This window comes from Mesoplodon bidens (assembly GCF_964165515.1).
Source record: "Mesoplodon bidens genome assembly, chromosome: 19".
Taxonomy (NCBI): domain Eukaryota; kingdom Metazoa; phylum Chordata; class Mammalia; order Artiodactyla; family Ziphiidae; genus Mesoplodon; species Mesoplodon bidens.
In genome coordinates this window covers 9,268,672-9,293,498 of record NC_138179.1, presented here as the reverse complement: position 1 = coordinate 9,293,498, position 24,827 = coordinate 9,268,672, and the positions used below count along the sequence as shown (strand labels likewise).

General features: G+C 38.1%; 1 protein-coding gene across 2 annotated transcripts; it reads left to right on the top strand.

Moving 5' to 3' along the window:
• Positions 1-324: 324 nt before the first annotated feature.
• Positions 325-23,783, top strand: DDX52 (DExD-box helicase 52). 2 transcript variants are annotated; one of them, XM_081217975.1, is made up of 15 exons: positions 325-881; positions 1,955-2,153; positions 6,251-6,378; positions 7,349-7,534; positions 9,491-9,634; positions 10,316-10,427; positions 11,266-11,338; positions 11,833-12,036; positions 14,230-14,320; positions 16,922-17,044; positions 17,178-17,328; positions 17,500-17,575; positions 19,755-19,826; positions 20,494-20,586; positions 21,805-22,039. In XM_081217975.1, exons 1-15 carry the CDS (start codon positions 471-473, stop codon positions 22,016-22,018), a joined length of 2,277 nt encoding a protein of 758 aa, XP_081074101.1. In that variant the 5' UTR covers positions 325-470; the 3' UTR covers positions 22,019-22,039. The 2 variants fall into 2 exon arrangements, with proteins under 2 accessions (XP_081074101.1, XP_081074102.1); XM_081217976.1 differs by lacking the exon at positions 21,805-22,039 and adding an exon at positions 23,225-23,783 and having other exon boundaries at positions 345-881.
• The last annotated feature ends 1,044 nt before the right edge of the window (positions 23,784-24,827 follow it).

Here is a 24,827-nt window from a genome sequence, read left to right as displayed (position 1 = left end):
AATGTAATAAAATATGAAAAAGGCACAAGCCAAAAGATGGAGTTTGTGAAAACTTGCTCCAGGTTTATACCAAAAAAAAAAAAAAAAGCAAAACCCACCTCTGAACCCACATCTGCCTCTAGTTACTACTCTACTTCTCTGCTTTCCTTCTCAGTTAAACCTTTGGAAAGAGCTGGATTCAGGGACTTCCCTGGAGGCGCAGTGGTTGAGAATCCGCCTGCCAATGCAGAGGACACAGGTTTGAGCCCTGGTCCAGGAAGATCCCACATGCTGTGGCGCAACGAAGCCCGTGCACCACAACTACTGAGCCTGCACTCTAGGGCCCATGAGCCACAACTACTGAAGCCGGTGCACCTAGAGCCCACGGTCTGCAACAACAGAAGCCACTGCAATAAGGAGCACGTGCACCGCAACGAAGAGCGTGTGTTGGGGCTTCCCTGGTGGCGCAGTGGGTGAGAGTCCGCCTGCCGATGCAGGGGACACGGGTACACGGGCTCGTGCCCCGGAGTCCGGGAAGATCCCACATGCCGCGGAGCGGCTGGGCCCGTAAGCCATGGCCGCTGAGCCTGTGCGTGTGCTCCGCAACGGGAGAGGCCACAACAGTGAGAGGCCCGCGTACCGCAAAAAAAAAAAAAAAAAAAAAAAAAAAGACGCACTGCACGACGATAAAAACTCCCAAACTCTCACAGCCGCCAGGCTCCGCCCCGCCTTCCGCCCAAGATCTAGCCCCAGACCTTCCGGGAGGGGAGTCCTCTGCGCAAGCGCCATGGGACCGCGGAGCTTTCTGGGAAAAGATGGATGCTCACGATCTGTTTCGCCGGCTCGGCGCGGGTGCCAAATTCGACGTGAGACGCTTCTCGGCGGACGCTGCCCGATTCAAGGTACTGTGCGCAAGGCGTCAGAAGCCCGAGTAACTGAGAAGGGGCAGGTGCCGGAAAAGGAACCGGCTGCTGGGGGAGCCGGTACTCGGAGACCCCGTGGCCTGGCTGTGGGGCATTTTCCCTCCCTTGGCGATCTGCTTACTGTAGCCTTCTGAGTGAACTCTTTTTCCGATCCTTCTGTAGACTTTGTTGGGTCTACCAAGGAAACGTTTCCTCCCGGCCTCCTTTCTGCGTTTATTCAAAGCACAGTTAGAATCCTACTTTCAGAAGTTATCTTTGCTCCGAAACTGATGGAAAAGAATTTGAAAAGCAGAAACAGCCCCAAACGGAGAGAACAGATGATTTCACTGTAGTCTCTCCAGGTTTGTCTTGGCATGCGTATGCCTTTAGTGGGCATGTTTTTTTTTATTCCCGCAACTCCATGGCGTGTTAAGTAACCAATGAGAAGAGCGATTTATAAATGGGAGGTCTTACATAGGGAAGTAGTGAGTGATAAATCGGGAGTAGTTAGGGCCCAATTGTGGAAAATCTTGAATATCAAGATTTCTTGGTATTGGGACTAAGGACATTTGTGTGTGTGTGCAACACGTGTGTTTCTTCTTTGTCTGTCGGCATAGCGTAGTTGTTAAGAGTTTGAACTCTGGAACCAGATTATTCAGGTAAAATCCTGGGTCTGCCAGTTACTAGTTTTGAGACCTTGATCAAGTTACTTAACCTCTTAATGCCTCGATTTTCTCATCTGTAATATTGCTATTTACCTCATTAGGATTGTTGAAGGAAGAAGGAATTTAATATATCTAAACATGCTTAGAAATCTGCCTGACAGCATGTAAGTGTTATGCTTATAAGTGTTAGTTGCTATTATGATTATTATTATTACTTTTATAAGGTCAGAAAAGGTATCATCTTGGATTCCATTTGCCCACACACACACTTGTCAGCTCAAACAAATATTTGGTGAAAGATAAAAAAGATGGGGAATCATTGTACCCACACCCTTACTGCCAGCACTGCTAGGGTGAAAACAGTGCCAGTCTGTCTATAGATTTCATTTGAAATTTTCTGGGTTTTAGATAGGAAAAAGGAAATATGACTTTGATTCTTCGGAGGTGCTACAGGGACTGGACTTTTTTGGAAACAAGAAGTCTGTCCCAGGTGAGTGTGAAGCATCAAGAACTCATCAGGAACTACAAGATGAAGAGAAAAATGAAGCGAGCCTAACTGAAAGGAAGAGGGAGCAGAACAAGAAAAAGAGGAAGAAGATGACTTCAGGTTAGTGCTTGATGTATGTTTTTTTTCTTTTTTTTTTCAATTACAGAAATTATGCAAGCTTATGATTACACCTCAGACAGTATACAGCTATTTGTCAGTTGATGGCATTCAGGTTGTTTCCAGGTATTTGTGATTACAGATATTGCTACAATAACGTACCTGTACATATATCTTTTTGTACAGGTGCTGTATTTCTGTAATTAGCATCCTAAATGTGAATTCACTAGGTGAAAGGGCATGCACATTTCTTAATTTGAACAGAAGCAAAATGACTTCCCACAGCCATGTCAATGCTGGATACTGTTGGTCTTAACATTTTAGCCAATCTCATGAGTGAAACTTTTTTAATTTGTATTTTCTTTTTAAAAATTTATTTAATTTATTTATTTTTGGCTGCATTGAACCTTTGTTGCTGAGCGCAGGCTTTCTCTAGTTGCGGCGAGCAGGGGCTACTCTTCGTTGCGGTGCATAAGCTTCTCATTGGGTAGCTTCTCTTGTTGCGGAGCACGGGCTCTAGGCTCGCCGGCTTCAGTAGTTGTGGCTCGCAGGCTCTGTAGTTGTGGTGCATGGGCTTAGTTGCTCTACAGCATGTGGGATCTTCCCAGGCCAGGGCTCAAACCCGTGTCCCCTGCATTGGCAGGTGGATTCTTAACCACTGCGCCACCAGGGAAGCCTCTGTATTTTCTTGATAACTGGTGAGGTTGAACATCTTTTCATAGGCTTTGTTGGATATTTACATTTCAAGTTTTGTGACTTGTTTGTTTTTACACCTTGCCTGTTTTTCGCAAGGTTTTTTTCTGTACTCAACAATAGGAGTATTTACCTTTTTTCTTTGTCTATTACATCTATTAAGTTTCCTAGCCATTTTACCTTTTTAATAAACTAAATACTTACATATGGTTTTAAAAAGTTATACAATGGTGAAAAGTAAATTTTCTTCCCACTGTTTTGTCTCTAGTCCCCTATTTCTCCAGAGGCAACCACTGTTAATCAATTTCTTAGGTATTTTCCTAGAGAGATTCTATTCACATGTATTTAATACCTCGCTTAAAAAACGTGAATGATAGTGTACTCTGTATGCTGTTCTGTTCTGAACCTTCCCTACCCCTACTCCTTTTATAAAAAACAATATATCTAGGAGGTTGTTTGGAATGAGTAGGAAGTGCATTACCTTGTTCATTTTAACATAGCATAGTGTCCCATTGTACATTCCATACGTGATTTAACAAGTTCCTATGTGATGGACATTTAGTTTGTTTCCTCACTTTTACAGTGTTGCAATAAATGTTTTACTTTGTGTGTATGTGTGGGTATATCTGTCTGATAAATTCTTAGAAGTGGAATTTCATAGTTAACAAGTCATGTTACTTTCCTGGCTACAAGGAAGTTTAATAAAGCCTTCCACCGAGATGAATTGAAAAAAGACCTAACACCAGCTTAGGTTGCCCTGTTTTCCTGGGCAACCAGAAACACACAGATATGTCCTATAACCATTTAGCAACAAGTGTGGATAGACATATATATAGTTTTAATTGGAAAATTCAAGATCTTATGGATGAATAATGATTCAGGTCTATTAATGCCAACTGTCTCATAAAAGGGAACAAAATTTTATTTTTTTAAAAAGTCTTTCCAAAAAAAGAAGTCATTCCAATTGGTGATGCCCACCAGCAATGTATGAGAGTTTCCTTTTTACATTAATTTGCCGCCTCATGTACTGTTGCACCTTTTTACTGTTAATATTGTTCATCTGTCTCTTATTAATTTGTTAGGCCTTATATATATTTAGGAAATTAGCTCTATTCTAGCATACTATGTATACAGATATGTTTTCTAGTTTGTCCCTTGTCACTTATCGTATTTATTTATTTATTTATTTATTGCCATTTTATGTGTTAAATTTATCTTTTCCTTTATGGTTTTTTGGTTTTGTTTTTGCATTCTAAGCATTAAGCTTATTTTTTAAAAATTCTCCCATGTTTTCTTATTTGTAGTTTCATTTTGTTATATTGAAATCTTTGACCCTCTGGGATTTTATTTGGTATAAGGAATGAATGAGGAACTAATTAATTTTTTTCCAGATGTCTAGCTAATTGTCCTAATACATTGATATTACATCTTCTCCCCGACGGATTTAAATACAACTTTTATTGTAACTTACTTCCCATATATATTTGGGTCTTTCGACTCTATTCTATTTCATTGATTTCTAATTCTGTATTCCTACACCAGTACCAGCTTGTGTTAATTAATGTGGCCTTACTTTATAAATTCCAATAGAGTGGTATGGCATACTCTTTTTATTGATTGGGCAACTGGATATTTTCTCCCTAAAGTGATGTATAGAGTCAGTGCAAACCCAGTTAAAACTCTAGTAGGCTTTTTTGGTAGAAATTGAAAAGGATTTTTTTTTAAATAAACATGCAGTTACCATGTGACCCACCTATTCCACTCCTAGAATTTACCCAAGAGAAAGGAAGACGTGTGTCCTCACAAAGACTTGTACACAGGTGTTCAGAGTGGCTTTATATGTAACAGCCAAAAACTGGAAATGACCCAAATGTCCTTCAGCAAGCGGAGGATAGACAAATTGTGTATCCATACAATGGAATACTACTTGTAAATAAAAAGTTAAAATTATGGATACATGCTCCAACATGGATGAATCTCAAAATAACTACCCTGAGTGAAAGAAACCAGACTAAATTTATTAAATACTATATGATTCCATTTATATAAAATTCCAGGAAAAAGAAGCTAATTAATCAACAGTGACAGAAAACAGGGGACTTCCCTGGTGGTCCAGTGGTTAAGGCTCTGCTCTTCCACTGCAGGGAGCAGGGGTTCAATCCCTGGTCAGGGAACTAAGATCCCATGCGCTGTGCGGCACAGCCAAAAAAGAAAGAAAGAAAGAAAGAAAATACAGGTTGTTACCTAGGGATGGACTGATGCATTGTAAGGGGCCACAAGGAAATTTTGGGAAGTGATGGAAATAGTCTTAAATGTGGTGATGGTTTAACAGGTGTATACATAATGTCAAAATGCCTCAAATTGTATACTTTAAATATATGCAGTTTATTATGTTGGTTGTACATCGGTGAAGTTGAAGAAATTTAAAAGAAATTCCAGAAGCAGTCTTTGCTCATTACTCTTCTTAGAATTTTTTAGGTGTTCGTACGTGTTTATTTTCCCATGTAAACTTTAAAGTCAGCTACTTCAGTTACCAAAACAATCCTATCATTACTTTTCATTGAGCTAGTGTTATTTATAGATTAAGTGAGAATTGCTCTCTTTAGAATATTGAGTAGTCCTTAAGTATTGTGTTGTGTTTATTGCTATTATAAGTGAAATCTTTTCTTGCATCATATTTATTTTCTGGCTGGTTGGATATAGAAAAGCTGGCTGCCTCATTGACATCTCTTATTGTTTAAATAGTTTTTGAATTAATCCCTTATTGTTTTCAAGTGTACATTTAGGTACATATTACAAAGCTGAAATAACTAAAAAGAAAAATAAGGGAAGGGAGTGAGCTTCAGAGCTCTGATTTTACCAACACACAACTTGCTTCTCCTTTCCCAATTTTTAAAAAAATTTTATTTATTTATTTTTATTTTTGGCCGCCTTGGGTCTTCGTTGCTGCGCGCGGGCTTTTCTCTAGTTGTGGCAAGCAGGGGCTACTCTTCGTTGCTGTTCACGGGCTTCTCATTGGGTGGCTTCTCTTGTTGCAGAGCACAGGCTCTAGGCGCATGGGCTTCAGGAGTTGTGGCACTCAGGCTCAGTAGTTGTGCCTCGCAGGCTCTACAGCACAGGCTCAGTAGTTGTGGTGCACGGGTTTAGTTGCTCCGCGGCATGTGGGATCTTTCCGGACCAGGGCTCGAACCTGTGTCCCCTGCACTGGCAGGCGGATTCTTAACCACTGCACCACCAGGGAAGCCCCTCTCCTTTCCCAATTTTTATACCTCCTATTACTTTCTTTCATCTAGTTGCAACCACTAGTACTTTTTCTTTTGTTTAGTGTGAAGGTAAAGTATGGCCTGTTTGTGCCACCTAAGAATGTTGCACTTAAAATCTTTTAATTTTTAAAAAATATATTTTAGAAATTACTTCTCAAGAAGTTTCTACTATACAGTGGATATCATCTGTGGAAGCAAAGATTGAAGATAAAAAAGTTAAAAGAGAAAATAAACTAACTTCAGGAAAGTTGGAGCAGCTCAGAAAAGAAAAGGTTAGAAAAATGTCTTCATCCAATTGTTTTTCTGGCCTAATGACTTTTTCACTATCCTTGGGTTATTCTGTTGGTAAAAGCGAATATGGTTTTGTTTAGAAGGTTACTTACATTAGATTAGATTTTACTTTAATGGAAACTTAAAGTAGTATTTGTGCTGTGGCTGAAATTTTTAAAGTTTAAAATTCTTGAAAATATCTTGAAATTTTGAAACTTAGGTCAAAATTGATGATGTATTTAGAATTAAATTTTTAAAATTTCTTATTCCCTCTTGATAAACATGAAATTGGCCCCCTTTCTCCTTTATGTTAAACTCACACTGGTTTAGAAGGGTTTCCTCTGACGGGGATTTGAGAGTTAGAATTCTTAAGAAACCTATTTTATGGCTTGGGACTAGGAGGAGTAGAATTCAGAAGAAACAACAAATACGCCGTTGTCACGTTTGCTGCGCTCCTGCCGTATTGCAGATGGAGAGTATTGTTCAGCTCAGTTAGTAATCCCGAATCTAGAATTTGGCTGTCTGGATCAGAAAATGGGAAAACAAAAAAAATCAACATCACTTGATTCTGCTTTTGGCACTCATAAGTAGAGTTTAGGGTAGATCATTAAAAGGCACTGGCACTTGTCTGCTAAGTGCCATGTAAAGACGATAGATTGATTCAGTGCCTGCCTTCTAGAAGTTTATATAAGATTGTGATTGACAGCACATTAATATGAATAACACATTATTCATGGCATTGACACCTTAATATGAGGAGAGTGTGGATAGATAGGTTTCATTGTTATGAAGGTCTTCCTTCTATGAAAGGGCACGAACTATACCTAATATCTATATCTCGTAGGGATTGGAATTTAACCAGAAAGTTTCATATGTTACTAAAGCTTATCCCAGAAACCGTTCCTGTTGCTTTACACCATCTGACAATGTATTTGACCACATTCATGGCGACTCCTTTATTTCACTTTTCAGATAAACTTCTTCCGGAATAAACATAAAATTCATGTCCAAGGAACTGATCTTCCTGACCCAATTGCTACATTTCAGCAACTTGACCAGGAATTTAAAATCAATTCTCGACTGCTTCAGAACATTCTAGATGCAGGCTTCCAGATACCTACGCCAATCCAAATGCAAGCCATTCCAGTTATGCTGCATGTGAGTATGAAGGCCTATAAGTGAGTATGCGTGCGTGTGTGTGTGTGTGTGTGTGTGTGTGTGTTCATTCTCTTTCCTCTGTCTTTGAAATCTTCCTTTCTGCCTTATCTCCCCTTGTTGAAATCCTACCCTTGATTTCAAGGTCCGTCTCTAATACCTGTGCCTCCGTAAGATTTGTCTGGATCACTACTGCTAGATGTGATCTTTTTCCTTTGCCAACACTGTTTCCCCTGCCACCCAGTTCTCCATGTGTTTTCTTTTTCTTGCAACATTTGTCTTACACTTTACACTACTATGTACTTGCACTAATTATATTCATCTTTTCCACTTAACTAAGAGTGTTAATCTTCTGAGGATAGGGACTATGTTCTGTTTTTTCATCCATGATTTAGTTTGTAATATTCAAGAACTATTTCAGAAATACAGAATTCTTGCACATAACCTGACTTTGTTTTTATCCCAGTACTTTTTATTATTGAAGTCTATTTAAGTACCCAAAAAATGCATAGATTTTAAGTGCACAGTTCAGTGAGTTTCAACAGTGCATACCCTATGTAACCATCAACTCAGTGAAGATGTGTAACATTTCTGTCACTCAAGACAGTTCTCTCATACCCCTTCCATTCAGTCCTCACCTGACCCCTGCCCAGAGGTAAGCACTTTTCTGGTTTCTATTGCCATGTTTTAGTTTTGCCTCTTATGGAATCATATAAGTGGAATCATTCATTATTTACTCTTTTTGGTTTCTTTCACTCTAATACAAGTTTTTGAGATTCCTCCATGTTGCATATATCAGTAGTTTGTTACTGAGTGGTATTCTGTTGTATGAATATACCATAATTTGTTTATGTGTTGTTGCTAGAAGCATGAGTTAACTTAGTCTTTTGGAAATTAAGTTTTTCTGAGGTTTCTTTTTGTAGTGGTGAGAGCTGACTTTTTTCCCCAACATAACCAAGATGGCTTCAGTTCTAGTAGCCAAAGGGTATGAGTTCCCTCTCTCCTCATCCATACTAATCCTTTTCATTTTCTTTGGGAACTGAAATAAGAATATATTTGAATGATGTTGTTGACTGACATTATAGTAAACTTGCTTTTAGTTTTCATTTAAGGTGGTTTCTGTAGTGACCTTAGCTTAAAGCTTTAAAAATCACAGTGACCGGGCTTCCCTGGTGGCGCGGTGGTTGAGAATCTGCCTGCCAGTGCAGGGGACATGGGTTCAAGCCCTGGTCTGGGAAGATCCCACATGCCGCGGAGCAACTAGGCCCATGAGTCACAACTACTGAGCCTGCGCGTCTGGAGCCTGTGCTCCGCAACAAGAGAGGCCGCGATAGTGAGAGGCCCACGCACCGTGATGAAGAGTGGCCCCCGCTTGCCGCACTAGAGAAAGCCCTCGCACAGACACGAAGACCCAACACAGCCATAAATAAATAAATAAATAAATAAATATTAAAAATCACAGTGAAAAAAAAAAAAAAAATCACAGTGACTTTTTGAAGATTGTCACCTATAAATGACTCTGTCACTCAGGTTTTCACCACTTTTTATTTCTAACTTTTAGCTATTCTGTTATTTATTAAAACCTTCCTCAAGGATGGAGCAATGCAGATAATCAGGTCAAAAAGTTGGTTTTGTAATTTTGCTTTGATAAAGAGGTTTAGGGGAAAGAAAAATTGAAATAATGGAAATAGGGTTGTGAATCATCTCTGGGTTTTAGTTATCTCCTTTCTTTACCCAGTTCAAATGGACTTTAGTAATAATGCTCAGAAACTCTATTGGGGCGGTTGTAGCAGGGGTGGGTAGAAAAGCAAATATGGGAGAAGTTAGAAGAGTGATGGGAATGTGAGTGTTTGGATTTATTATGTATAATTTTGTTATTTTTATGGCTGGTAGCATTATTTGACTGGGCTCTGAAAAATTTATGTGCTCTTCCTTGTACTTAATATGCTCTGTTTTTAGGGTCGAGAACTTCTAGCTTCTGCTCCTACAGGATCTGGAAAGACTTTGGCTTTTAGCATTCCTATTTTAATGCAGCTGAAACAACCCACAAACAAAGGCTTCAGAGCCCTGATTATATCACCAACACGAGAACTTGCCAGCCAGGTATGACTGGGAGTTTCTGAAGAGGTTGTGTTTGTGTTTGTCAGTTATCTTTCTTATTTGAGGGTAATAGAAAGGTCCAAAAGAGTAAGGCCCGTGTCTTTCTCATGGTCACATATTCTGTTCAAAGCACACTTCTCTGTATCTTACTGCATGTGGGCAAGTCTTTTAAGTCTTTTCAGCTTTATAAAATATGTTGTTCTCAACATTTATACTTTGGTATATGCTCTAAGATCCTTGAAGTTGGAAGGCTACTATAATATATAGTTCCCCTCTAAAACTTTTTTTCCTCACCTAGAAAAATGAAACCTCATCTCAGTTTTTGAGAAAGTAAAACTATACAATGATCCACTCCACCCTCCCAATGTGCTTAATATAAAATACATGCCAAGTATGAAATAGCTTTGTAACAGCACTGTATTCTACAAACAATATGTAACAGAATGGAAGAGTTTTGGTTTTATCTCTTGGAACTAGTTTACTAGACCGGAAGAAACTACTGAATCTTACTTAGTATTGATGTTCCAAAATGCTGAGGTTCCAGGTTAATCTACAGATTACTGTGGGCTTAATTTCAGGTATTCATGGGTTGATACTAGATTTATTTTGTTAATAATGAAAAAGAGACTATACATCTTATCCAAGTATTTTAGCAGCTAATGTTTTTATCATTTTCTGTTGTAGATTCACCGAGAGTTAGTAAAAATATCTGAGGGAACAGGATTCAGGATACACATGATCCACAAAGCAGCAGTTGCAGCCAAGAAATTTGGACCTCAATCATCTAAGAAGTTTGGTAAGGGGTTCATGCTTGAGACGTAAGGGATTTAGAAATTACAAGTATCCTAATTGCTACCTAGAAGTTCTTAAAGTGTAGTTAGTTTGATTTTTAGAGAAGCTGAAAGAGATCTCCTCCTTACCCCCACCCAGTGGTTACATAAATATATACCAGGGGTTACATAAATATATACCAGGGGTTCCCAACCAGAGGTGATCCTGCCCTTCACCCCCACCTCACCCTCTACCCCAGGGATACTTGGCAATATCTGGAGACATTTGAAGTCATCACAACTGGGGAGAGGTGCTACTGGTATAGGGACGGAAGCCAGGGATGCTGTTAAACATCCTACAACGCACAGGTCAGCCTCCTACAACAAGGAGTTGTCTGAACCAAAATGCCAGTAGTGCTGAGGTTGAGAATCCCTGCATATTCTGTTGATTGTTAATCTGCCATGGACATATTCTGCAGATAAGATTGATTTACATCCCTACTCTTAGATCAGCCAGAGAATCTGTTTTACTTGTCTTTTATCTTGAGCTTCTGAGTAAAGTTGCATTTAAGGAAAGTATTTTCCTGAAAAACAAATGTTTGATAAGCAAACTGGTGGATTATAGTATTCTTGCCTCTTAGAAGCTGAGAAGGCAGATCAAATAGAAGGAGAGTAAGGATATAGGAGTTTGTGCTATGATGGATTAAAAAAATATGTATATTAGCTTATTGTGTTGTTGGTGTAGTGCATATAACCACTTCTCCCCACCTGAGGTTATTAACGGAAATTCAGGAGTCTTAATCCCCTAATTCAAGAGGGATGAATGTTATTTTTGCAATTTGTACCATTTATTTTTCCTTATAGATATTCTTGTGACTACTCCAAATCGACTAATCTATTTATTAAAGCAAGATCCTCCAGGAATAGACTTAACAAGGTACATTACTTTAATCATGTCTTTTATGTGTGTTTTTCATTAAATTGATTATATTTTGTCCTCAATTACTTGTATTATTGCTCTTTGGAGCTTGCTATGTTGATGCTGAGAAAAATGGTTTTCATTAAACTCATAGAAAAGTAACTATCCTGGTCTGGAAGAAAGTTAACAGATTCCGATAAGCAGTTAGTACAGAATTCCCCTAGAAATCTTCGCATCTTTCAGCAATGGCGATGGCGTTCATAAGGTTTGTCTGAGCTTCTGTCATTGCCAGTGGAGCCTCATATCTTTGGGGCTAATGGAATAGGTACATTAATTTATATTTATCTCGTTTTTACCTTTTTCTTGCTTATTTTTCTTATACCTTTTTCTGGTATGATATGTAGATCTGAGAAGCATCATTGTGGTTTGACTTCTTCATGTGTTGCCACAGGTAGTGAAGCATCTTGGATCTTTCAGTTCAATACCCACAAGTTTTTTTTGTTATTTCTTAGCGTTGAATGGCTGGTAGTAGATGAATCAGATAAACTGTTTGAAGATGGCAAAACCGGGTTCAGAGACCAGCTGGCTTCCATTTTCTTGGCCTGCACATCCCACAAGGTCAAAAGAGCTATGTTCAGTGCAACTTTTGCCTATGATGTTGAGCAGTGGTGCAAACTCAACTTGGATAATGTCATTTCTGTTTCCATTGGAGCAAGGTAATTGTTCTTCCACGTTATCCCACTCATTTTTTTTTAAAAAACACGTCATTATTTTAGACTAAAAGAGATAGGTTGTGTGGCCTAAGATTGATGAAAAGAGTTTGACTGAAAGAAATATATTCTTTAAAGTCAAGATTGATTAAGCATTTTCTATTTTAGAATAATCCAAAGGGAGATTCTCATATTGTCATATTAATATTCCTATCCTCATGCGTTTAGTTGGTTTTTCCAATCCACAAAGTATGACATGAGCTCTGTGGCCACCCAAAGGATTTAATCTTGTTGATGGCTTAACAAAGTAGGGCCACAGAGAAGGAAGCTGATGTTACTGAGCCACTTGATTTATAATTGCTTTTTAAAAATATTTTGGGGAGCATTTATGCTAAATGGTAGAGAAAAGTCTTATGAAATTATGATATTGCCACTTGATACACTACAATGCAATGCATGAAATGGTCAGAGTGAAGATTGTAGCTATATGAAAAAGTGCTTGTAGTACCATGTTAAGTAAAAAAGAAGCCAAATGAAACAGTAAAGAATATCCTGTCTACTTTCAACATAAAACTCCTGTGTATAAAAAGAAAAATAGAACAGATTAACCATAAACATAATTATAAAGGCAGATAACAGAATGGAAAAAGTATTTATACATGGTATAGAGTGTTAATAAAGCCTAAAGATACCTCACCCCAACTGTTTGTCAATAAATAAACCTTCGCTAACCATTAAGAAAAAAATTTAAGCATATGTAACAACCCCCTTTAAAATGTTCTCACTTTACCCGATAATTTTACTTTTAGAAAAATTTTGTAAGTAACTAGACACATGAAAATTTATGACTAGAACACAACAAAATGTCAAAGTTTATTCTAAAATGGTAGAATTGTGGGTAATTTATCTTATTGTTTATGTCTTTATTTTTAAAAATTTTCTTGAGATAACATTTTTATAATCATAACAAAACATTCAAAGACCTAAATAGACATTTCTCCAAAGACATCCAGATGGCCAATAGGCACATGAAAAGATGCTCAACATCACTAATTATTAGAGAAATGCAAATCAAAAGTACAATGAGGTATCACCTCACACCAGTCAGAATGGCCATCATCAGAAAGTCTACAAAGAATAAATGCTAGAGAAACTAACACAACATTGTAAATCAACTATACTCCAATAAAATTTTAAAAAGAATAAAGAATAAATGCTGGAGAGGGTGTGGAGACAGGGAACCCTCTTACATTGTTGGTGGGAATGTAAATTGGTGCAGCCACTATGGAAAATAGTATGGAGGTTCCTTAAAAAACTAAAAATAGAGTTACCATATGATCCAGCAATCTCAACTCCTGGGCATATATCCTGAGAAAACTATAATTCGAAAAGATACATGCACCCCAGTGTTCATAGCAGCACTATTTACAATAGCCAAGACATGGAAGCAACCTAAATGCCCATTGAGAGATGATGGGTAAAGAAGATGTGGTGTACACACACACTCAAACACACACACACAGAGGAATATTATTCAGTCATAAAAAAGAATGAAGTAATGCCATGCAGCAACATGGATGGGCCCAGAGATTATCATACTAAGTGAAGTAAGTCAGACAGAAAGACAAATATCATATGATATCACTTATATGTGGAATCTAAAAAATGATAAAAATGAACTTATTTACAATGCAGAAACAGACTTACAGACATAGAAAACAAAGTTACAATTACCAAAGGGGAAAGGCAGAGGTGGGGATAAATTAGGAGTTTGGGATTAGCAGATACAAACTACTGTATATAAAATAGATAAACAACAAGGTCCTACTGTATAGCACATGGAACTATATTCAGTATCTTGTAATAAACTATAATGGAAAAGAATCTGAAAAATAATATATATATACACACACACATATATATACACACATAACTGAATCACTTTGCCATACACCTGAAACTAATATAACATTGTAAATCAACTATACTTGGACTTAAAAATTTAAAAAAAAGAACGAATTAAACATTTAAAAATAACAACTTTGTCTTTAAGTTAAAATATAAATAATTTGGTACTTATATTGACAGTGGAAAAGGTCATTCTGTTGGAGTTGTGTGTAAATTTTTTCATTTATTTAGAATTCAAGGGGGGAAACAAAAATTGGCTCTTGCAAACTACAAGGGATGTTTTCTTCTTAGGAATTCTGCAGTAGAGACCGTAGAACAAGAGCTTCTCTTCGTTGGGTCTGAGACTGGAAAACTTCTGGCCATGAGAGAACTTGTTAAAAAGGTATATTTGGACTACATTCTTGAGTTTTGTTAATGTTCACCAAGCCTTGTATTACTAGGTGTAATATTACTAGCAATTGCTTGTATTACTAGCCTTGGAAGACGGATTTATTATGAGCACTTAACTTCCTGGCAGACCCTTGATTGAGGCTCTGCTGGGTCTCCCGCCTTCTGCTGGCAGTTTTGGGGGTCTCTCTGTTCCAGCTTCTCCCTGTCCACACTCTAACTCCCATCCAGAACTGGCTGCAGGGCCCCCAGCTCTCCTCCCTGTCCCCAGGTAGGGTGGTTAGTGCTGTGGCCTGGATCCCTGAGCTGTGTGCTATTGAGGGGGTCCTGCCGCAGGATTCCTGGGTGGGCCCCCCTCCGTGCCCTGGCTGTTTCCATATTTAAGCTGAAGTAAAAGGTTTTAGAAACTTAAAAAAAAGGGGGGGGCGTTGAGTGCTACTCCTGCATCATACTTAGTAATCCAGTGGTAAATCGGTAAGAAGCACATTGGAGCAACTCTTGTCTCGAAGGGGAGAGGCTCTCCTCTCAGAATATATTAAGATTTCTGTTGCCAGCTTGGGGTAGGCCAGGGAAAGACCTACCTGCTGCCCTGAATGCCTCCTTTTTCCACACCAGCACACTGTGGGTCTGTTCCAGACCACCACAGTAAAGCCAATGTCACAATAAAGTGAGTCACAGGAATTTTCTGGTTTCCCAGTGTATAGAAAAGTTATGTGTACACTATATTGTAGTCTATTAAGTGTGCAATAGCATTATGTCTAAAGAACAATGTACAGGGCTTCCCTGGTGGCGCAGTGGTTGAGAGTCCGCCTGCCGATGCAGGGGACACGGGCTTGTGCCCCGGTCTGGGAAGATCCCACGTGCTGCGGAGCGGCTGGGCCCGTGAGCCATGGCCGCTGAGCCTGCGCGTCCGGAGCCTGTGCTCCTCAACGGGAGAGGCCACAACAGTGAGAGGCCCGTGTACCGCAAAAACAAAACAAAACAAAACAAAAAAAACACAAAACAATGTACATACCTTAACTTAAAAATACTTTATTGCTGAAAATGCTAACCATCACCTGAGCCCTCACTGAGTCATAACAGTAACATTAAAGATCACTCACTGATCATAGATCACAACAGCAAATATAATAATAATGAAGAAGTTTGAAATATTGCGAGAATTACCAAAATGTGATACAGAGATGTGAAGTGAGCAAATGCTGTTGGAAAAATATGGTGCCGATAGACTTGCTTGAACGTTGAGTCGCCACAAACCTTCAAGTCGTAAAAAACACAATATCTGCAAAGTGCAATTAAACAAAGTATGCCTGTATATATCTGCCCCTGAATCTCCACCCATCACTCTGCTGGTTTCTTAGAGAACTGGGGCATTAATGAATAGGACACTAGAGTGGGGTTTTTTGTTTTATTAATGAGTTAATAGAAATATAGTACTTAACAATAGTGCTTGGCACATAATAACTGCTATTATGTGCATGTTTTACTAATGTTCTTAAGGATATCATTTGGCAGTAGGAAATTTAAGGTTTTCACAGATACTCAAATGGAATTAGACACCAGAGATTTTTAGCCATGTATAAACTTCAGGAGTTCTGTGAACCTTCTGAAATTATAGGTAACATTTTGTGTGAATGTGTGGTTGCCTGTTAGAAAGCTTCATAGCTTTCTTTCATTAGATTCTGAAAGGGTACGTGGACCAAAATAATAAGGTTAAGCCCTAATGCTGACAGTCAAAAATATAGAAAGCTGGTTTGAGAGAGAGGTGGGGTTTGATGATATTAATGTAAAAAAAATCATTTGCTCAGGGCTGCTGGTTGATAACAGATTTTATGGAACTTGATAAGATAAAGATTATATTGAGAGAACTGAGAAACAAGGACTAAGCTTTGGGGAATACCCACAGTTAGGATAAATAACAGATTAAAATGACAGTTATTGGGCCTTCCCTGGTGGTGCAGTGGTTGAGAATCCACCTGCCAATGCAGGGGACACGGGTTCAAGCCCTGGTCCAGGAAGATTCCACGTGCCGTGGAGCAACTAAGCCCGTGCACCACAACTACTGAGCCTGAGCTCTAGAGCCCGTGAGCCACAACTGCTGAAGCCCATGCACCTGGAGCCCGTGCTCTGCAACAGGAGAAGCCACCACAATGAGAGGACCACGCACCACAATGAAGAGTAGCCCCCGCTCACCGCAACTAGAGAAAACCCGCACGCAACAACGAAGACCCAACACAGCCAAAAATAAATAAATTAAATAAATTTATTTTTTAAAAAATGACAGCTATTACATTTTAAGAAGAAACAAAAATGTTCTGAAGCACAGAAGCAATCAGATGATTATTTCAAAGAGGGGGCATCCATTGCTGTAGAAAGATGAAGGGGAATTAATTAGACAAGATTATTGGAATTAGATGGAGAGCCTGTACTTCACAACAGGAGAAAGAACCCATTGTAGAGAATGGATGGTGAGGAAGACAGAGGCAGACTTGGACCTCTGGTCTAAGAAATTTGTCAATTTCTAAATTAAAATGAACTAAAATATGAAATACTGCAGTTATATTCTTGATTATGGATTATGTATGCTTTCTTTTAGGGTTTCAATCCACCTGTTCTTGTTTTTGTTCAGTCCATTGAAAGGGCTAAAGAACTTTTTCATGAGCTCATATATGAAGGTATTAATGTGGATGTTATTCATGCAGACAGAACTCAGCAACAGGTAAAGTCAAATGCATACTTTCAAAGCAATAAAGAACAACTAAATTATTTTTAATTGGCATTAAATTTATGAAGTACTTGTTTTCCATTCCTAGAGTGGTACTAAAACATTTAATATATGTTCTGTTAACCAGAGAGATAACACAGTCCATAGCTTCAGAGCAGGAAAAATCTGGGTTCTTATTTGTACAGCCTTGCTAGCCAGAGGGATCGATTTTAAAGGTGTGAACTTGGTCATCAACTATGACTTTCCAACCAGCTCAGTGGAATATATCCACAGGATAGGTGAGTCGTGTGCCCCACCCCTCTACTCACCTCTCTTAGCACCACTACCAGTCCCTTCAGCATGCTCAAGTTTTTAGTGCTGTGAAAATCCAGTGATGTGTATATGTGATTCTTGAAGTTCCCATTCCGCCCAAAAGTAGGGGTTTTTTTTAATGGTCTGATTTCTCTTAGGTCGAACTGGAAGAGCTGGGCATAAAGGAAGAGCTGTTACGTTTTTCACTGAAGATGATAAACCATTATTAAGAAGGTAAATTAGAAAAAACTTAGCATTAAGTTGGCAAAATTGCTTCATTATTCTCATACACAGTTAACGGATAATTACAAAATGGCTGTGTCCCAAATTCTGTTATGGTATTAGTCAAACAAACTTTAGCCATGAAAAAAAGAAAAATTATCAAAGGGCCTCATTTTTGCCCTTCCATTGTTAAGATTTTGGAAGTATTCACAATGGAATATTCATTAAGTTTCAGACTCACGGGCTTCCTTGGTGGCACAGTGGTTAAGAATCCGCCTGCCAATGCAGGGGACATGGGTTTGAGCCCTGGTCCAGGAAGATCCTACATGCCATGGAGCAACTAAGCCCGTGGGCCGCAACTACTGATCCTGCGCTCTAGAGCCTGCGAGCCACAACTACTGAGCCCATGTGCCAGAACTACTGAAGCCTGCGCATCTAGAGCCTGTACTCCACAACAAGAGAAGCCACCTTAATGAGAGGCCTGTGCACAACGAAGAGTAGCCCCCACTCGTTGCAACTAAAAAGGGCCCGCGCACAGCAACAAAGACCCAATGCAGGCAAAGATTAATTAATTTAAAAAAAGAAAAAAGTTTCAGACTCACAAAATTCTCCCAATAGCCTTCACTTGATATTACTCAAAATGTAATATTAAGGTTTTTGGATTAATTAATAGTTTAAAGTTAACCCCTGAGTCTCTTATAGCCCCGTCAAAATGATCTCTTATCATGAGTGTATTCTTCCCATCACTCTTAGGGGCAGCTGGAGTTTTATGTTTAGTCCCAGGATCACCTGTCATAGAGGAAAAACTGTTTTAGTAACACACTCTCATATTCAGTTGTAGCCCCTTGAAGCCTGGGTAACCTGTGATAGATACACTTTTAGAATCTTATCTTAATTCAGCCCATCGTCATAGATTTTAATATAGAAGCTGAGTTTCCTACATTTGGGCTGCTTACAGGAATTTTAGGCTGATGATAATTGGCAATAGTTCATATTTCTAACAAATGAAGTTGAGTTGTGGATGTAGGCGGTTTGTACTTTATTCTGTTTATCAGTTTTGGCGAAGATTTTGCTTCGTGCCCTCTGAGCCTTGCCTCTGTCAGCCTTGATTTTGCTGTGATCAGACTTTCACATGTGGTGTGTAGGGGAGTACATTGCAACAGCCTAGATTCACCTGAGTTCTCAGCAACTCCAAGCATGTACACCTGATGACCCCCATATCAGTGCAACTGTGTACCTCAGTTTTCCATCTGGGAGATGGGGATAATGATAGTATTTACTACAAAGGGTTGTAAGGATTGAATAAGTTACTACAGTAAGTCCCCTACATACAAACAAGTTCTGTTCCGAGAGCGCATTCGTTAAGTCCAGTTTGTTCATAAGTCCAACAATGTTAGCCTAGGTACCCAACTAATACAACTGGCTATATAGTACATACTGTAATAGGTTTATAATAGTTTTCACACAAATAATACATAAAAAACAAACCCAAAAATAAAGAAAACATTTTTAATCTTACAGTACAGTACCTTGAAAAGTACAGTAGTACAGTACAACAGCTGGCGCTTCTTAGCAGTACCAGCTACCTCACCGCTGCTTTTATGCTTGCCTCCGGACACCCTGGGCTTGAAACAAAGATACTGTGCTACTGCACTCTATACAGTACTGTACAGTAAAGTACACAAAAGCACAACCACTTGTAGAGGATGTATGCATATGACAATGTACACCAGACATGTGAACTAATTTACATGATTGGGCATGCGAACGCATGTTTACATCTTTGAAAGTTCAAAACTTGAAGGTTCATGTGTAGGGGACTTACTGTATACATGAGAAGCTTGAGACCATGTCAAGCTTTATCATTTAATAAATTTAAGTGTGACTGACTTCACTCAGTGTCTCATCCAATACTGGGCTTAGTAGCTTTTTAGGGCTTGTTAAATATTGAGTAGAAACAGCTGCTATCTAAAATTTTCATCAAGACATTGATTTCAGTCCAGCAGACCATTCTCTTAGTAATCCAGTATGACTGCATCTGGTAATAATTGGTAATAATTTATCAAAACACTTTACTGGATTACTTTTTTGTTTGTGTAGTTTTAGTTCCTCTTATATTGTGCAGAGGGTTTATGTACATAAACATCAGTTTGACAAGATACAAATTTACGTTTATGGGTACCTTTTTCAGTGTTGCCAATGTTATCCAGCAGGCCGGATGTCCTGTCCCAGAATACATAAAAGGCTTCCAAAAACTACTAAGGTACAATCTTGAATTTACCTGGAGCTTCTCTCTCTCTCTTTACATATATATTCTTTTTTTTTTTTTACAACTTTATTGGAGTATAATTGCTTCACAATGGTGTGTTAGTTTCTGCTTTATAACAAAGTGAATCAGTTATACATATATATTCTTGATTTCACACTCTTATACATCATAGTTCTAATAATACTACTATTTTTAGAACATTTTAAGATTAAAAATTTTCCTTTTAAATATTTGTGAATACTGTCTGTTCTTTCCCTGCCAGTTTTTCATCCTTGAAATTTTAAGTATTCAGATTTTTAAAGTATTATTCAACGTGAGTGAAATATGCTCAGATTTTGTTCTAATTCATAAAACTGGTAAAAAGCAGTTAATTGGCCAAAATCAAACTCTGGTGTTTGTTAGCACAAGATATAAGAGTGACACATGACATATTTTAATCATAATCAGTGCCTTTTAAAAAATTGGTTGAATTTATCATCCCTTTGGGTTACCTCTCTAGATGCTGTTAGGTAACCTAGTATATTAAAGTGGATACAGTGGTGTCACTGTAAACCTGTAAGTGGATGAAGGAAACGAATTTTGTGAACCAAAGAACCAAAACTAGTTTTAGCTCTTTTAAACTAAGTTGCACTTAATTCAGTTCTTTCTTTGTACCTTTCAGTAAACAAAAGAAAAAGATGATTAAGAAGCCTTTGGAAAGGGAGAGCATTAGTACAACTCCAAAATATTTCTTAGAAAAAGCTAAGGATAAGCGGTAAGTATATGGTGAAAGTTACTGTTTGATTCTGGCATATTCTTATAACGTAAGCATTATTTTTCCTTAGGATAGATTTTTAGAAGTAGAATTTGATAGGTCTACAGTCCATTATAGAATGTAATAAAAGTAATATATCTTAGGTTGCCTGTGATTTAGAAACTTGGATACTTCAATCTTGGAATTTTTCTTTATCTGTATATTAATGATCTGTTTTTCTCCATCTTTGAAAATATGATTTCAATTCACTATGAATTAGAATTGCACTGTCCACCGTCTCCACACAGCCTGTATCTGGGCACACTACTGAGGCCAGTAGTTAGGAGTGCTGACTCACACTGATGGAGTCTTCTTTCAAGCTCCATATTCTGGGCAGGATTTCAGTAGGATCTTGGGCTTATGCTTAAGTACTTTGTAACACCTCTGAACAGTATGACTTGGGTAAGTTTGTAGTCATTTAGCTGAGTTTTTGAGGATTTTAAAGCATAGATTTTTTTTTTTTTTTTTAGCATATACACAGGACTACCTTTTTTGCCTGTTACTGCCAGGAAACTACATGATTTCATAGGGGTGGGCTAAAATATTCTGCACAGTACTATTCTTTCCACTATTTAAGGAAAAATGACACTCTTCAAATTCTATCATACCAATTAATATATAACGTATATAAAATGTAGGCATTTACCAAGTACTTACTGTCCACCTTCAGTCTTACTACATATATAATATGTAGTAAGGTGTATGAATGGATGTAAAATGAGACCCCTTTCCTGAAGTTAGTGAAAGGAGATTACATGAAAAAACTTAGATAATAATTTTTAAATAAAACAGAAGTTTAGAGAAGGGGAAAAAATCATTATGGATTGGTGTAGTTACAGAAAGTTTCAAGGAAGTAGAATTATGTTCAAGGATAGGTAAAATTGAGGCATGTAGAAGGAACAAGGTGAACCCAGGCAAGAAAACCTGCACTTTCCTTCTGAATGAAAGAGTCTGCCTGACATTTTGTATTGCTTGTGAGAAATAATGTTCAGCCCCAGTACAGAGACTGTACAGAGTGTCCCAAAGGGTTTGGTGGTTTTAAGCTTTAATAACTTGGGAAGAATAAATGTTACAACCTTACGAAACTACATCCTTTGAAAGATTATTTTAATCTCACTTGTACTTATTCAGTTCTGTGCGTTCTTGCTACAGTTTTCTTCTCATTCTTTGTAGCAGCAGTTCCTGGGTGACCAGTGGGTTGGTAGAGAAGGTTGTCCTGCTCGGTCACCTCATCTGTCTCATTAGACGTCTTCTTGTGGTGGGCTGCTGCAGAGTTGTTGCGTACACATCAGAACCTCATTCTTTGAGTGATCTTAAAGCAGGGATTGGAAATGCAGTCCTTTCAGGCACTGAGCCGCAGCTGATAAAAGTTTTTACAAAGGTCGAAGATTGACTAGAGCATAAGATCATGGCTGTGTTGAACTGTAAGAATAAAATCAATATTTTAAATAATGACACTTTAATTGCAGATTTTTGTAAGTTTGTAGCTTTTATGATCTGAAGTTACTAAAACTTAAAGCTGCGCTAAGACTTTGAGGACACCTGGTATAAACCTTGTCACGAGCCCCCTGCTTAAGATGCTTTGGTTCTCTCTCTATTTTCTTCACATTTAAAGGCCATACTTCTTAACATAGCATACAAACAAGACCTGATCTGAGTCTAGTTTACCTTTCCACTGTAGATGTTGCTTTAATGATCCTACCCACACCTGTGGCCTCAGCTCTATGCTGATATATCTTAAGTCCATATCTTCAAGCCCAGCTTTCCAACTGAGCTATAAACCTGAAGCCTGTTGGCTAGTGGGTGTCACTTCAGCTGCTGCAAACTCAAACTGGTGTAGTAGGGCGTAGGGGAGATTGGATTTGGAGCCAGAATAACTGGCTCTAGTAACACCTTTTCCTGTGTGATTTTGGACAAGTCACTTCACCTCTCTTTCCCCCTATATATAATGGAAATAGTTATATAAATAATACCAACTCTGCCACTCAGAGTTGGTGGAGGATTAAATGAACTGATATACATCTAAGAACTTTGCATTACTATACTGTCGTATGTGAATATTGATTATTTTCTCAAAACTCTTTTTCCTTTTCCTGTGTTAACAGTTAGTTGATGGCATTCACCATTCACCAAACTCTAAAAGCAGACTGTCATGTCTAATATTTATTACCAGTGTCATGTCTAATATTTATTAATTACCAGTGTGTGATGATCAGCAAGTTACTTAACCACTCTACCTCATTTTCCACATCTGTAAAATGAGGATAATAATAGAATGTTCTCCGTAAGTTAGGAAGACTATCTGAGTTGATACATATAAATGACTTATAAACAGTATCTGGCATTTAATCAATGTGAACTCTTCTTATTAATTCAGGATCAGAATCTGTCTTTTATACCATATTGTAGTGTAGTTGACTGTGGTGTTTCTGTCTCACTTAGGTGGATGTGGTTTTCTCAAGGACAAAGACACATCTTTGTGTTCCTAGTGCCTCGTATACTTGATTATACAGGAGGTTTCAGTAAATGTTTATTAAACTGGTAAAGTGTTGGAAAGTACATAAATCTAAAATTTCTAATTCAACTTTCATTGTCACAGGAAAAAGGTCACTGGTCAGAACAGCAAGAAGAAGGTAACTCCTGAGGACAAAAGTTAAAAACAGGCTTCTAAAAAGACTGTATCACAAATGTGATTTTATGATTCCAGCATGAATGTTGTTTTCATGGAATACATTGTCTTATAATCACCTGTACCAAACATATGAAATCAACTACAAGAACATGGGACTAGTGAAAAATGATCCTAAACTATCAGGGCATCATGTCAAGTTTCAATTCATAGGTGATTTTTGAAATGATTATATAATGGAAAAAACATTCATTGACATTCATGTGGTTTGAATCCAGAGCGATGCTTCTTACAGAAGAGCAAAAGTTTATGCTAAAAATAACAACACCCAAATGTGGTGAACTGGATTTTTCCCTTCAGGTGTGAAGGAGGGTGTCATGTATGCTGTGGAGAGGCATTTGGAACCACATTGTGAAGTAAAGTCTTGAGGTTGAATGCCCCTTCCCACCCACTTTTTTTTTTGGGGGGGGGATGGATAAGAAGCAGCACGGGCTGTCTCCCAAGAATAAACCTACTGCTCTCTTTATTTCACTGTTTCTTAATTTGTTGATGGCCTTTTGTGATATGAGCCACAAAAAGATGCCTTTTATATGGCTGGTTGTTCAAGTTCACTAGGATTTTAAATTCTTTGATCTATATATAAATATCTTTTACCTCATCCCTATCGTAGCTCAGACCTTACCTTCATAATGTTGCAGCTATAAGATTATGGTCAGCTTCTCCCTTTCTTACTTCATTTTCCATCATTTAACCATGTTCTTTCCTGTCTCTTTCCATTTGAGATGACTTTGCTCGAAAAGTGATAAACATTTTATCCTGATAAGGAAGAATGTTCCTGTTACTTGATCCACCTCTGGCTCCGTTCGCTTACAGCTTATCTTTCCTAAGGCTTTATGGCCCTTCATCCAGATAGTATGCAGGTCTCTGCCGAAGGTAAAGGATTATGATTGTACAGTGATAGAGACTATTCACTCTTAGCAGATTTTCCTCAGTTGCTAGTTTTGTACAGTGGAATAAAAAATCGACTTCATACATGTAAGGTACTTGGAATGGTGCCTGACATGAATGTTAGTTATCAGTACTGTAATACTATAGTATAGATAACCTTTTCTCAGCAACATTTGAATGAAACATTTATTTCCTGTATTCTCAGCCTTTTATTCTAGACTCAGGATGGGTAGCCTGCAACTTAAATATTTTAGATGAGACAAAAATCGTTCATCTTTAGAATTTATGTAAATGGAGACCTATTGCTACAAGGTGCAAGAAATACTTACAAGCCTGTGATTTTTTTGTTCTTGCAAACAGAGCCTTGACTCAAAATATATTCTGGAAGTAGGTGGACTGGTGCCACCCATTTGCCAGTTGTTTTAAGTTCTTTAATTTCTCAGAGGTTCAGTTTGTTTGTGAAATTGAGGGTAATACCGACTATGTCTCAAGATTAGAAGTACCTAGCACTGTGCCTGACACATCATAACTTCACAAAATATATTCCTTAACCACGCATTATATATTTGGTTAGGAATACAAGTCTTGGTAACACAGTCCCTGCCCTTACAGTGTAGTGGGCATA